This window comes from Colius striatus, chromosome 1 (assembly GCF_028858725.1).
Source record: "Colius striatus isolate bColStr4 chromosome 1, bColStr4.1.hap1, whole genome shotgun sequence".
Lineage (NCBI taxonomy): Eukaryota > Metazoa > Chordata > Aves > Coliiformes > Coliidae > Colius > Colius striatus.
The window spans coordinates 160,100,109-160,114,186 of record NC_084759.1 but is presented as its reverse complement, the minus strand read 5'-3'; the positions used below and the strand labels follow the sequence as shown (position 1 = coordinate 160,114,186).

The following is a 14,078-nucleotide window of genomic DNA, read 5'->3' as shown; positions in this document are numbered from 1 at the left end:
TGGAGGCTTCGTAACATGATTAATATGCAAGTTGAGAAGGTGACTGCAGAGGCCAGTGAAGACATCTAGCTGCATATTCCTAAACCAACCAGGGAAGTAGGGTAGGAGAAGACACTTAGAATAGACATGGTTATGTTCAAAGTTAGCAGAGATCATTGATCTGAGGTATCATCTTGATCTATAAAGGGGAATAGGTCCAGCTTGGAGATTAACCCTGGGAAGAGTCACCCAGCAAACCCTGCAGCTGTTTAAAAGATCATGGCTACTGCTGATGGCAGCATTATAGTCCAGGTCAGCAAAGGCCAATGAACTGAAGTCACTGACTGTGCTCAAAGGAGACTACAAGGAAAAGAGACATAAAAGACAACTGGTTAACTTGAAATTGGAAGTACATTTGAGAGTTAAGTTAGTTAACACAAGATTTATATTTGAGCATTAATTTTAGGATTTAGACCAGAAGAAGCCATTCATCTAATGTAATTATTTATTTTAGAAATCACATGGAAGGTAACTCGAGCTTAGTCAAAAGACTTGGCTGTATTTGATTCTGAGAATGAAAGTTAGAAACATAAAATTGTTTCGGTTGGAAAAGACCTTTAAGATCATTGAGTCCAACCACTAATCTAACATTGACAAGCCCACCACTAAACTATGTCTTACAGCACCTCATCTATATGTCTTTTAAATACCTCCAGGGATGATGAATTCACCACCTCCCTGGGCAGCCTGTGCCAGTGTTTAACAACGCTTTCAGTGAAGAATGATTTTCAGATCTCCAAATCTAAACCTCCCCTGGTGCAATGTCAGACCATTTCCTCTTGTCCTGTCACTTATTACCTGAGAGAAGAGACTGACCCCCACCTCCCTACAACATCCTTTCAGAGGTCTCAATTCCCTTTTCTCCAAACCAAACCAACCCAGTTCCCTCAGCCACTCCTCGTAAGATTTATTCTCCAGACTATTCACCAGCTTCCTTGTCCATCTCTGGACACAGTCCAGAACCCCAGTGTCTATCTTGTAGTAAGGGGCCAAAAACTGAACAGAAAAAATACTTAAACCTTTAAGAATATTTTTAATTCTGGGTAAAGGAAGATAAAGATAGGTTTCAATTTATATCACCAGCAAATGGGAAGGAAATATAATAACTTATTTTTATATAATTGCTATTAGGTTAATCACTGAATCAGAGAATGGTAGGGGTTGGAAGGGACCTTTAGAAATCATCTAGTCTAATCCCCTTTGCTAAAGCAGGTCCACCTAGATGAAATTGTATTGGAACACCTCCAGGCAGGGTTTCAAAACCTCCAGAGGAGACTCCACATCCTCCCTGGGCAGCCTGTGCTCTATCACGTTCACAGTGAAATAGTTTTTCCATATGTTTAAATGAAATGTTTTGTGTTCCAGCTTTTTTCATCACCCTTAGTCCTGTCACTGGATACAGCAGAAAAAAAAGGGATGCCCTAACCTCCTGACATCCACCGTTTAGATAGAATCATAGAATGGTTAAGTATACTGACCACATTAAAGATTCACAGAATCTTAAGGGCTGGAAGAGACTAGATGATCTAGTCCAACCCCACGCTGCCAGAGCAGGACCACCTGGAGTAGGCCACACAGGAACTTGTCAAGCCCACCAAAACCAACAAAAATGCAACCAAAAAAACCACAACCCCAGACCAAAACAATAATCTTCCAGATCTCAGTCAGAACTAATTGAACATAAATGGCCTTAAAATTTCTGCCTAGCTACATCCAAAGCCACTTAAACCACTCCTAGCACTACTGTGACTACTCATACACCACTACTGTGAGTAGTTCACACTAGCCCCAACCTCAGGTTAACACTGTAACTTCTTTCTTTTACTGGTATTGACCCATCTGTCTCCTTCACAAATGATCCCACACGGCAACTATCAAGGCCTAGGTGTGGGTATTAGTTTCTGAGAAATGTACAACAGCCTTCTTTCTAGCCCAGCCACCTGTGTCATCCTCTGAATTGTGTGCAAACACAATAGCAGTATTTAAATCTTTAGACATTGAGAGTTTGGGGTTAGATTTAGGTTTAGCATGAGGCTTTCATGAGCTGAAAGGCAGGACTAAGGTTTGGTCTGCTAGACCTTGTACTAATTTGGTGCCTGATGCTTGTAAAGGGGCACATAGATGCTTTTATCTTAGAGGTTGTGGTGGTAAAATCATAGTAACAGCTTTAAAGCACATTGGGGAGATTTCAGTTGTGCAGTAGAAGATACTGTTTATGCACTACACAAAATGTAGAGTGCTGAATACAGAGGGCATAGCTCTCAGCTCTCCCAATCATAGAGGTGGTTTTCTCCACCAGAAAGTGCATGGTGTCATTTGCTGTGTGTCCCCTTCCCACTGAAGCCGTGCTCTTTCCTAGAGACTCCCACCATCCCAACCTGCCCAGCTGCAGCACACCTAGGTCTCTCCTGTGGAGCTGGAAAGGACAGCCTTGAAGGCTGTAAAATCTCCAGACATTTGTATGTTTCATCAGTCAACAAGGCCTGTTCTATACTATCTGATGCTAATATTACCTTGACAGCAGCTTAAGGAGTCAGGAAAAAAAAATAAATAAAAGTCTATGTTCCTAAAAGTCCCATTTAAAGTAAATAGATTTGTACTATCAACTATCAGAGAGGATAGTTTTGTTTTTTAAAACTCTCTGTTTTTCTTAGAGGTGAAATTGGATGACTAGTAAAACAAATTCTGTAATACTGTCAGTCTTGCAAGTAAAGTCTTTGAGTTTATTTTCTTACTTCATTCTCTTGGAATAATCTTCTGCAGTCGCATCCAATGCTAAGAAAAATCAAAGGCACTTATACTAATTTTGGAGTATCAAGTTTTGGTTTGTGGGTGAGTTTTGAAAAAAATCTTTGCAGACACTGAAAATGTTGTACTGCAAAGATTGTCTGCTTGTGCAAGTATTCACTCAGCCCCCTGAAAATGTGTTAATCACTCAATAGATTTGAACATTTGTGGAGGTTATTGCTTCCTCACAAGCTATCTAAAAAACAAACCATCTCCTCTGAAGTTTCACTTTCAATTCATTCAACCAAGAATGCCTATATAAACTCTCACGGTTTCAAATCAGATCTGCAACACAACAAAACAGTGAATTATCAATATCTGGTTGAATTCTCCAATACCGCAATACTAAAATCTGTCTGTGTTCAGAATTGCTTGGATGGTTAGCACACTTGTTAAAACTAAAATCTAACTCTAAATAATATGCTGTTTATATATTCTATGTTATATATTAGGGATATATCTTTAATATTCTTCCATGAAGGATGAACAACGCATAAGTGGACACAACCAAATGAATCAAGACAAGTAGGAAACAAAAAACAATTGTTGGAGGGGTGGAGGCATTTCATTTGATCTTGCAATTTATTATATACTTGACTGAGATCTCTCTTGTCAAACTTTATCAACACGAAAAGTACAAAAAAAAAATACAAGGAATGAAGTTTAAGAAACTGTGTGGATCATGTTACCTTTTGTAAACAGGCACTGATCCTGAAGCCACTTCCGTCTGACCTGATAAACAAATCCCCTAGAAACAAATCTACAAGAATCAAAACTAGTTCCCTACCCTAGCATTCAGTAAGGAGGCTTTAAAAGAGAAAACAGTACAGATAATCCTAGTATCAGTTAATCAAGCATTTGACGAAAATTTGCCTTGATTGTATGTGAAAAAGATGTGACATACTGGAAGTTTGTAAATCTTCACCCGACTACCTCGGTAAGTTTAATCACATATACTAATTTTTCTGCATGGTTGTGGTATATTTCTGCACTTTTTTAATAATGTATTTTTTTTACAAATATTTTCCTACTGAGAAATTCTACTATTAAAAGTAAGTCATAAATACTCATTAAAAATTCGTAAGTTTTGACTTACTGAAAAAAAAAACTTGATAAACTGAAAAGCAAAAAAAATCATACTTTTAATATAAGAATATAAAATGAAAAGATGTCTTTAACCTTTTCTACTTCTGCAATAGAACACTATGCACATGAATATCTGGAATCCCTGTGCAGAGTTGCAAAAAAGCAAAGAGAATGCCTGGCCAAACAATGACCACTTAGATGTGATTGCAAAATAAAGGTCTTGAATGATTAAGAAGCAGTAAGAGCAAATCTCTGAGCAATGGTTTGCAATTATATCTTTTCTTAGAAACAGAAAACAGTAATAATTTGCAATTGTCACTAATGATATATGTTGAATGAGATTTTCAGTGCTTGTCCATTTTAATAAGCATGTGTTAATTAGCCAATATCTATTAAAGAGTAACAAATAGATTCTAATATTTTGAAAAGAAGCCTTTTCCATCATAAAGATATGACCTCTCTTCCTGTAAACCTCTGAATGATTGTATTCTAATGGCTCAAGAGAGCCTAAAAAACAATACTTTGAACTAGGAAACTTGATTAAATATTTTGTTTCTAGTCACTTTATAAATCAATCTGATGGAACTACATAATTAGACAAAAATCATATTGAATGTATGATATTCAATAACTCAAGAAGAAAGGCAACATATGTTTAGATATACTCATTCTAATAAACAAAAGTGCTCTAAAGAAGCCATCAATCATTAATAGATTTAAGATTGCTCTTAGCAAACAAAGTATATGAATTAAAGAAGAGTTTGCATTAATAATCTCAAGCTATAACTTGAAATGTTAATCCATCTTTAAAGAGACTAGCCATGAAAATACTTGAGAATCATGAATCACAGAACATAAGATTATTTACTGATGAATCAACAGATAAGTTACTTTAATAAATTGCCTTCATTATTTGATTAGAATCTATAAATAATTTTTACTACAAAATACTTTTCCTGATGAAAATAAAAGCAAGAGTGATTATACTCACCATACATAAATGTTAAATAGTATTTGCTTAAGCATTCTGCAAATAATTAGTACTTGTACATAAACAATTTTGCAACAAAATTTTGCACTAGCTCCTGAGAGCTAGTGACTTCATTTTTATCCCATGTTACAGTGGTATCACAATCTCACAAACAGTGCTACAAAGTTATTGATGGGGGAATGGCAACAAGAAATTAGACAACTGCAGTATCAGATGAGCAGAGTTCCTAATTATACAGTTAGTCTTTATTGGCTAATTAATTCTACTGACTGATGCTGACACTTGCACACTCAAAGTTAACAGCTGTTTCAACATCTTGCTGAAATTGGGTCCTGAAATTGTTGAAATATGTATTTAAGCAGGATTCAAAGTGCAGACAATTATCTCTCTACTAGTGCACATATCTAAAGGTAAATTTATTTTAGGTTTTTTTCCATTTGCATATTTTCCCATATAAAAATTCATATGGCAAGTTCCTAAGAAATATTTTTAATTACATTTCCTAGGCACACACAGCTATAAATCTTCATGCTTCAAATAAAAAAATGCAAGAACCAAGCTCCAATTACTCTCTAGACCTCGTCAAAGAAACCTGCATCAGTGTGGAACTTCTAAAGAGAGAAGCTGATCTTCATATTGAAAGTGTTGTTTTGTCTGGAAGCAATAGTCCAGAAGATGTCTTCAGTTCCTGTGAAATGCAAGCAACAGCAGTTTGTATGGACACCACTAAGTCTTCAGGTGACAATATCCGAAGAAGAGGTTATACAGAGTCTTCACTTCTGAAGTTTCCCACAGAGGAGTATATTGGGAGTAACCATACACCTTTCCAGTTTGACCGACATGCTCTGGCCAGAATTTCCACTTCTCCAACTTTAAGGCGTCTAAGGATGGCCTCTGCCTCACAAGGATCATCATTTCAGGACTGCTCTGACTCAGCTCAGCTGGGGAAAAAAAAGGAACACATCAGCTCTCTCCACATTTGTAAGAGTCCATCTCGGTGCACCACAACTTCCTCACTATTGTTGCCTTCTTGTGTCCATGCAAAATTACTGTCTTCCAAAGCCAAGTCTGAGACAATTGCAACAGATCCTAAATCCACCAGCCCTAAATCAAAGCTGCCAAGCCAAAAGGATCCTCTCAGCAATGGCAGTCCCAGTGAGACAATTCAAAACACTTGGAGACCCAGCTCTACTACACTGCCTGAGAGACTCTGCCATCCCACCCATGCACCACAGGATGGTGTCCAGGTAAGAGAAATAGGATGATGCAACCTCCTTTTCAGACTTGCAGATTCAATGTTGGTCTATCATGGTCTAATGCATAAGCAAAACCATCGTTCTTAAACTGACATGCAATCTAGCCAGTGTTCTATGATACAACAGGACAAATTCTATGTTCATCAGGAAGTGAGATTTTTCCTTTTACATCAGCAAGACAATTGTTCCAGCCTTGTCTCTTGGTGAGCAGTTTGATTTAGTCTGCTCCTGCACATGGGTGCCGTGTCTCACTTCTATTCATTCACCTTGCTGAGCCAGTGTATCTATGAAAGGATAAGACTAAATTTATCCAGTTCTGGTATAGGTTTCAGAAGATTTCTTTCCAGGGTCCTGCAGCATTGTTCTTCCTAAGATGAGATAGTTCTCTATTCTGTTTTACTGAATAGCATTACTACCCCCCTAAAAAACAAGAATGAGATCATTCAAGACAGCTGAACCAAATGTAAGGTTTGCTACTACTAAAGGAAGAAGTCCCATTCCCCTTTCTTTATTTCCACTTATCTAGCTCTGCCAGTCACTGCCCGCCCCCTGCCACTCATTTTTATGTTCAGCTCCATAAATAAGCAAGTGATTGTGCAGTCTTTTCTGAAAAGAAAACCAACCAAACAAACAAAACAAAAAACACTTGTCCAGTGAGTGCCAGGTTCAAGAGAAATAAGCAAGGGAGAAGCTACCCTCCATTTTTTGCTTGCAGCAATCTACCATTCAGCTATCCCCCATATCTTTGCCCCAAGGAGAAAAGTAGTGGCACTGCATAAATCAGGCTTGCTACCAGATCTGCTCTCAAAGACTTTGTATTACTTGCACAGCAGTTAAATTTGGACATAGGTTTGACTCCATCCTACACAAAGCACCTACATACGTATTTTACTTAACGTGGGTGGTGTCCAATAGGTGTATAGCTCTTTACTAACCAGTTTTGTGCCACAGACCAAAAGCTATTTTTCCTCGCCTTCAAATCAGCGAACGTAATGGATGTCAAATGAATTCTCTTTTCTCTACAATAGTGAAAATAAATAGCCAGTACCTAAAAGCCTATGTACTACATTTCTCTGCACAAATGAGTACTTTTTTCACAAAATCAGATTGATTACTTTTCTGGCTTTCTGACCAAGTAACAAGAATATCTCACTCTCTTTCAGAAGTGTGGATTGCCCATACAAAGGTATGCATATATTTTTTTTATCTTATTCGAAGTTTCACTTCTCTACACTTTTAATGAATTCTCTTTAAGATACAGCTGAGCAGTGAGGCATATATGTGTAAATGAACTTTAATCTGTAGATTTGGTTTGTGAAATACTTGTCACCAGCTTGTTAAATCAAACTTTTAAATAAGGTTTTCAGCAGGACTTTTGGAGAGCTCTGCACTAGGAACTAACTGCTAAAAGGTCTGGCTGTTTGGATTAGCTGTGTCAAATTTCAGCTTGAAGAATGTGAAACATTTCATAATCTTGAGCGACATTCTTCAAAACACTGAGGGGGGGGAAAAGCAGCAAAGAAGCTAGGAGAACAACTCAATATTGTTCTCATACATGTGCAAAGCTGACCTGGGTTGGCTACTGGATGGGGGGATTGTTAATCCTAGAAGCTAAGAATACTTGAACTTTATAAATCAGCACGGGCAAGATAAGGTGCTGCATGCTGTAGATCTGTGCAGTGGATGGCATCAAGCTCTTAGAAGCAATTATCAGAAAGTAAAAGCTTGATTAGAAACTTGTTTGATTCAGTTTGTCTCCTTACAATGTTCAAATGCTTACAGAAGAGATATAAAGTTTATTTTCTCTATATACAACAAGAAAGTAGAACCTAATACCTCAATAATCACCCCTCTCTCCCTTGATGGTGCAGTGCTCACTTTGTTACATGATCATCTTGAACATTTCAGATGGGGCATGCAGTGTGTGAGGTATATTAAAAGCACCAGCACTGACAGTCAAGTCTTGGCAAAGACCGAAATAGCCTCACAAAACAACACATTACTTCTGTGACTACCATAATGTGTTTCACTTATTCTGGCAGTAGAAATCATTTGCTGAGCATATCTCCTCTTCTTCCTAAAGTTTACAGATTTTTCAGGTGAAATCTCTGTTATAACCTGCAGTTTTCAAACAGAATTGTGTTTCAAATAGGTTTGTGTTTGGAACTGGGTGGTTTGGAGTGGGCTGATACAGTCTATGATTCATTACAGAACACAGTTCACTGGACAAGGCTTAACAGATGTGTGTATGCATATGTGCATCTGAAATCACATTTTCACTGTTGAAAAGGTCTCCTTTTTCTGAATTGTTGCAATTTCTGACCCACTCCTTTCGCATTTTGAGTTTACAATGGAGTCAGAGAGAGGAGAGGGTGGAGGGACCTTTGCATTTTGATGTAAAAACAGATGATCTGTACATATTTTATGACTCAAAACTGTAATACATAAGCCTATCTCGCTAACAAGGTGAAGATTTGTGTGATCTGTAGCAAACTTCAGGGAAGAATTCAAAGAATACTTAATGCAAGTGGCTAAACAGGAGAGCATCATACCTTTAACGTACACACATTGTCTTGGTGCCCCTTGGCAGCTGCAGAGAGAAGCAACTATCTGCCAGCCAGGATATTGGCTGCGAGCTTCTCTCCATTTTCAAATTAAGAAATCACTCAGGGAACATTGTTCCATAGCCACCAGCAAGGAAGATCAACAAAAGGAGGTTTGACTAGCACACTATGATTTCTATTTTTTGTCTTGACCAATATTAGAATGTGCAGAAATATAAAACAAAAAAATCACGAGCTTCTGCTTCACACTTTTTTTGTCAACTTGAATCTGGTGCAAGGTCTGTGGAAGGGCTGTATTCAGCTTCTCCTTTATCCAAATCATTAGTCTAACTCCTTAAAAGCTAATCCCTTCTTATCACAGCCAGAGAAAAGTGCTGAAATGCCAGATTATTCTCTCCATCTAGAAGCACATTGGGACAGTTGGCAACCCTCCTCCAAGACTGACTAATATATCCTTCAGGGTAAAAACATACCTCCATCCTTCAGTTTTAATTAACATCTCTTCTTCCAGCTCCCAGGCTGTACTTTCAAAAGCCATTCTTAAAGCAGCAATGCTCATTTTAAGCAGCCTTCCCACACACAGCTCTTAGTCAGGAATGTCAGTATATCTCTGTCGGCATGGCAACATGCTGAACTGACGCGGGTTAAAAATAATCAGGCAAAACAAATAAAGAGGACAAGAAGGACAGCACAGAGAGAGGTGTGTGCAGTGGAGACAAGGTGAGATGCTAAGGCTGACATGGCTGTGGAAAGAAATGTTGCTAAAACAAAACCTTTAGTTTACTGTGAGCTCATTTTCTCCTTGCACATTTCAGCATATCAGAGAGAGTGGAAAAAGTGGATTATACTATTTGCTAAGGAGAAACATCCAATGAAGACTCTTCTCAGTAACTGCCAAGACAGCTCATTTTCAATTAATTGAAGGAGATGGGCTCATCTATCTTGAAGTGCTTCTCTTCCTCTTTTAATACCTGTAAAGTGTCATGCTAACTCTTTGAATCAAGGAGTCCAAATACCCTCCCTGAGTGGCTTGGGTAACAGCTATCTCAGTACTGTGACCTTTCTAACCTCTTTGGTTGCCTTTTTTTTCCTCATTTAGTGGTTGTTCCTTTAAATAACGTATCTATTATTTAAGTGAGGTGAGTTATATAGGTGTCTCTTCCCTGGGACAAAGTAGGCTGATTGTGGATATATAAAGATACAGACCTCTAAAAAGCAATTAGCTGGAACTCCCCTTGCCCTAGAAACAACTATATAGAGAGGATATTTATTTTTCCAGACCTATGAGCTGCTTCAGTGTCTTTAATAATTTTCCATAACTTTGTAATGCAAACCCGTGACTTTATAATGTTTCACAAAACAAGTAGATTTAAAGGAGTTTTCACAGATGGCATGTCCTCAGATGCTTGAGTTCAACCCTGAAGTGCAAGTGTTTCTCTCAAACCCTGCAGTCCTCTGCCCTAGTAAGAAAAACAAAAAGAAAACACTAAAGAAAAAAGCAAAGGTACAGGGTCAATAGGCATGAAAAGGTGCTACAATATTGCATACAGACTCAAAATCTAGTCATTTGCATTGCACAGCACTTCAATAGTTTAATTTCTCCAGTAAAACCAACAAGAGCATCTAATGTATCTAATAAGTATACAGGTATCAGGCCAGGTGATCGCAGGTACCCGTACTTTTATGTGAAGCATGAATATATTATTTAATCATCTAAGTCATTAATCTGCCCAGTCATGCCAGATTGCAAAAGTATATTGTAGACACACATCAAAGTGACCTTGGCATGCTCCCACACATCACAGGCTTTCATTGCCTGTGTGAAGAGCCTGTTTAGACGTATACATGTTTGAAGTCCAAAGCCTTTTTGATCTAGGGAAATAACACCATTTAACTCAGTTACAATGAAACTATGCTTCTCATTATTAATCTTCACAAGCCATTAGCCTTTAACTTCAAAATGTATTCTGAAATGTAAGTAGGCTAGATACTTAAAAACCTGTAATATGTTAGCAACATTTTATTTTGAATCCAACATGAAGTAAAATCTCTTGAGGTTCGTAGTACGGGAACGTCAGCTTTAAGAACTATTCTTATATTGCGGCATCTGGCTTGTATAATAACCCAGCTGCTCAAGACACTGCGTTGTGGAGTCACTAGAGGTTTCAGAAGCATCTTAATACAATTGTGACCAACACTTAAAATATACACTGGGTAGCACTTCATGCATCTCATCAAGAAGTGGTCTCCCTTGCACTGGTATGGGCTTGCAGATAACCAAGAAAGAGACACCACCTCCCAAAGCCCTCAGACCATGAGTTAGCTTCAATTCCAAGAGAAATCTCAGAGTTTCACTGTAAATCCCTGAACTTAAATAAACAGATCCTACATTCCTCATTCTGTAGGGCTGCCAGAAAAGGAAAAGCTTTTGGAGAACTCTTATGTTGCACATCCTAAACTCCTCAACATGTAGTTTTTGAGCCTTAATATGTCTAAGTGTTAGAGTGAGATCTGGCCCTCCTGATAGCCTACAGCCCTTTCTGTTGTTACGAGCAGTCTTTTCTCTCATCTATACAATTCAAACTGTTTAGCTAAGAGATTTGCAAGCAATGTCACTGACAGATCATAACAAAAAGCATAATCTTCATGACTATTTACGCACTTAAGGGGAAAAAAATACCTGAGAGATTTCATGTCAGATGTCGCTAAATGGCTAGATACTCACAGGTATACCCAGGCAAAAAAGGCAATAAAATTATACCTAACTGACCAGAAGAACCATAAACAACAAACAGTGACTGAATAATATAAATTTAATATACGTGTACACACTTCATGCCTCCTCCTTTAGGTTCTTCATTACTACCCTTTGAACTCTAACACAGTCTTCATGCATCAGTCAACTGAAGACTGCACAACAGCAGCTGTAGATGTCAGTCACTTTGAAACAGTATACTAACATAATTAATTAGGTATTGAGGTGTTATTAGCAAAGTCTAAAAAGGTTTTTTACATGCACCAATAGTTTCTGTATTTGAATGCAGGCAGCCTCTGGCACAAACATGCTGCTGGACACAGAATGGCTGTGTCGCTTCACTTGATGGATCTACATCCTGGACAATGACCTCCATTAGAAACAATAATAGTTGGAAAGAAGCATTTAATTTCAATCTACAGGGCCACTAAAACATATTATATTCAAAATACAAAAAATGTTTTAATTAACAGGAAAAAATGCTAGAAATATTTAGAAAGAAAATATGCAAACTAGCCAAAAGTTTGCACTTTTAAAAATAAATAAATAAATGAAGTCACCATTGCACTAGCATTCTGTCTTTTCCTGAAATCACTTTAGCTATATGAAGGTTAAAAGTCACGACAACACATGTATCAGCTAGGAAGACGGCAAGCCATGGCCATAAGTACCTTGATCTCAGCAACAATATGGAGTTAGAAAAATAATTAGGTATTTGCTATTGACCACTGAAATTTTCTATTCATTGCTCATTTAACACATGATGCCACAGCTGCTGTGATTTGGTTTCCTAGCTCTTTTCCTCTTGTACCAGCTGCTTCTGCAGTCGCAAGAGAAGTAACATGTATTGTTGTTGTTGCATCTCACAGATCAGCAGAGCGCAGGCGTAGCTCCGTGGTGGTGAGTCTGACTGGACTTGAGGTGTTCCCTGGAGACCTCCTGGTGTCAGACAGTGCCGTGGACTACCTGCCCCATGCTGCCCTCCTGCTAAGCGCAGGTCAGACACAGTGTGTGGTTTGCTGGTCAAAAGCTACAAATAAAACATGTGCATGTAGGACGGGAAGGAAGGATTGGTGCAATGACAACATGTTAGGTAGCACAGACTCCATGGGAGATTGTTACCCCACACCAAAGTGACTGCAAAGTGACTGCAATTTTAGAATTCTCCTTCTATTTACATTTTCCCCTATGTTGTATTGCTGAATACAAAATGTTAGAGGTAGATGAGGGAAGCAAGACATAGCTCACCTGCCTCCTCCACAGACTAGGAGCCACCAGAGGCCAGGCCAAGAACTTCATCTGCAAGCAGTTGAGCTACAAATTCCTACCTGCACAGCTTCAAGCAGAGGAAAGAGAGTGTTCCACACCACCTTTAACAGTAGTAATGTAATCACAAGGATAGCAGACCCAGCCCATGGCTAGAGGTTGCTCACAATATCTTCCAACACTGAGATGTAGACTTGCAAGTAATTTCCACAAATATCTACTGTAGAAAACAGTGTAGTGTGCAGTATGATTACCAGAGACCAGAAGATATGGGACAGAGATCAAAATTTTCTCAAAAAATAAGTAGAGTCAAATCTGCAGTTTCACCACCAGAAATTTCATGAAAGCAAACAAGTCAGACATTCACAGAAAGAATGACCAAGGCCTTCAAAAGGAGACAGCTTCAACTGTGATTCCTAGTCACTCATAGGCCCAAAGGCAAGCGCCACGCATAGAAAACTCTTTCAAATTTCATGCTGAACAAACACAAACACATCTCTCACCAGTGCATTCCTACATTTAGATCCCCAGCTTTCCCTATGCCTCACTAAGGACCATGGTTTGCAGCCTGCACCGTGTGCTAGCCCCATGACAGATCTGAGGCTTAGTGTCTGTAGGATTGTTTATTCACTGGTGTTTTATATATCTGCATAGCTCCAAGATATCACTAATCAGCAGACAAAGCCTAATTCTTGCTTCAAAACAGCAATATCTTCAAGAATTGGCTTCGAGCATGATGTGTGTTCTCGTGTAAAGAATTGGCAATCACATATTGATCATCTGCAGCAAGTGGGAGTGCTTAGCATCATCCAAGACTTCATCAGAGACAGACATATTTCTTGCTGGGAGGAATCCAACAGGTTTAATGAGTTTTAAGTCTGGTGCATAAACTGCATAAACACAAGAATCAAATCTGAGCCAAGTAGAGTACAGTATATCAGGGTTCATTAAAAAAAACCAAAAAATCTTTTCTTAAACCAAAAAACATCTATAAATAACAGTTTTATTTTTAGCTATTGATTTCTTTACTGATAACACATTTGTTTTACCCATCAGAGTCCAAAAAGCCAAGGTGGCCATTTGCCAAAAGAGGAGTTGTGAGTATTTCACCATGGTTTTTTTCCTTACACTGACCTTGTGTTCTCCCTCAACTAACCCAGGTAACAAAAAGTTTCTTTACAGTCCTTGGAGAAAGACAGCCAGCAGGTGAGCTGAAATCAGAGGTCTCAGCCCACCCTGGGACTGCTTGGACATTAATCTGCAATGAAGGTAGGGTGGTGGGAGGAGAGGTGTCCTTAGCACGAGGAAGGCAGAACAGGCCAGGCAACACAGCA

The 14,078-nt window shown here is 38.5% G+C and overlaps 1 protein-coding gene across 13 annotated transcripts in view; it reads left to right on the top strand.

Annotated features, from left to right (window-relative positions):
- The first annotated feature begins 3,467 nt into the window (after positions 1–3,467).
- PLEKHG7 (pleckstrin homology and RhoGEF domain containing G7) overlaps positions 3,468–14,078 on the top strand; it is a 34,063-nt gene continuing 23,452 nt past the window's right edge. For 3 of the 13 annotated variants that reach the window (XR_009820496.1, XR_009820494.1, XM_062015793.1), the window contains exons 1-6: positions 3,469–3,763; positions 5,410–6,150; positions 7,323–7,345; positions 12,348–12,475; positions 13,801–13,841; positions 13,927–13,950. Coding sequence is in view for 11 of the 13 variants with exons in the window: in XM_062015793.1 (XP_061871777.1) it covers positions 5,449–6,150; positions 7,323–7,345; positions 12,348–12,475; positions 13,801–13,841; positions 13,927–13,950 (918 nt within the window). In the remaining 2 variants the exon portion in view is untranslated. Of the gene's footprint in view, positions 3,764–5,409; positions 6,151–7,322; positions 7,346–12,347; positions 12,476–13,800; positions 13,842–13,926; positions 13,951–14,078 lie in introns of all 13 variants that reach the window. The other 10 variants (XM_062015731.1, XM_062015749.1, XM_062015778.1 and 7 more) reach the window with 9 other exon arrangements.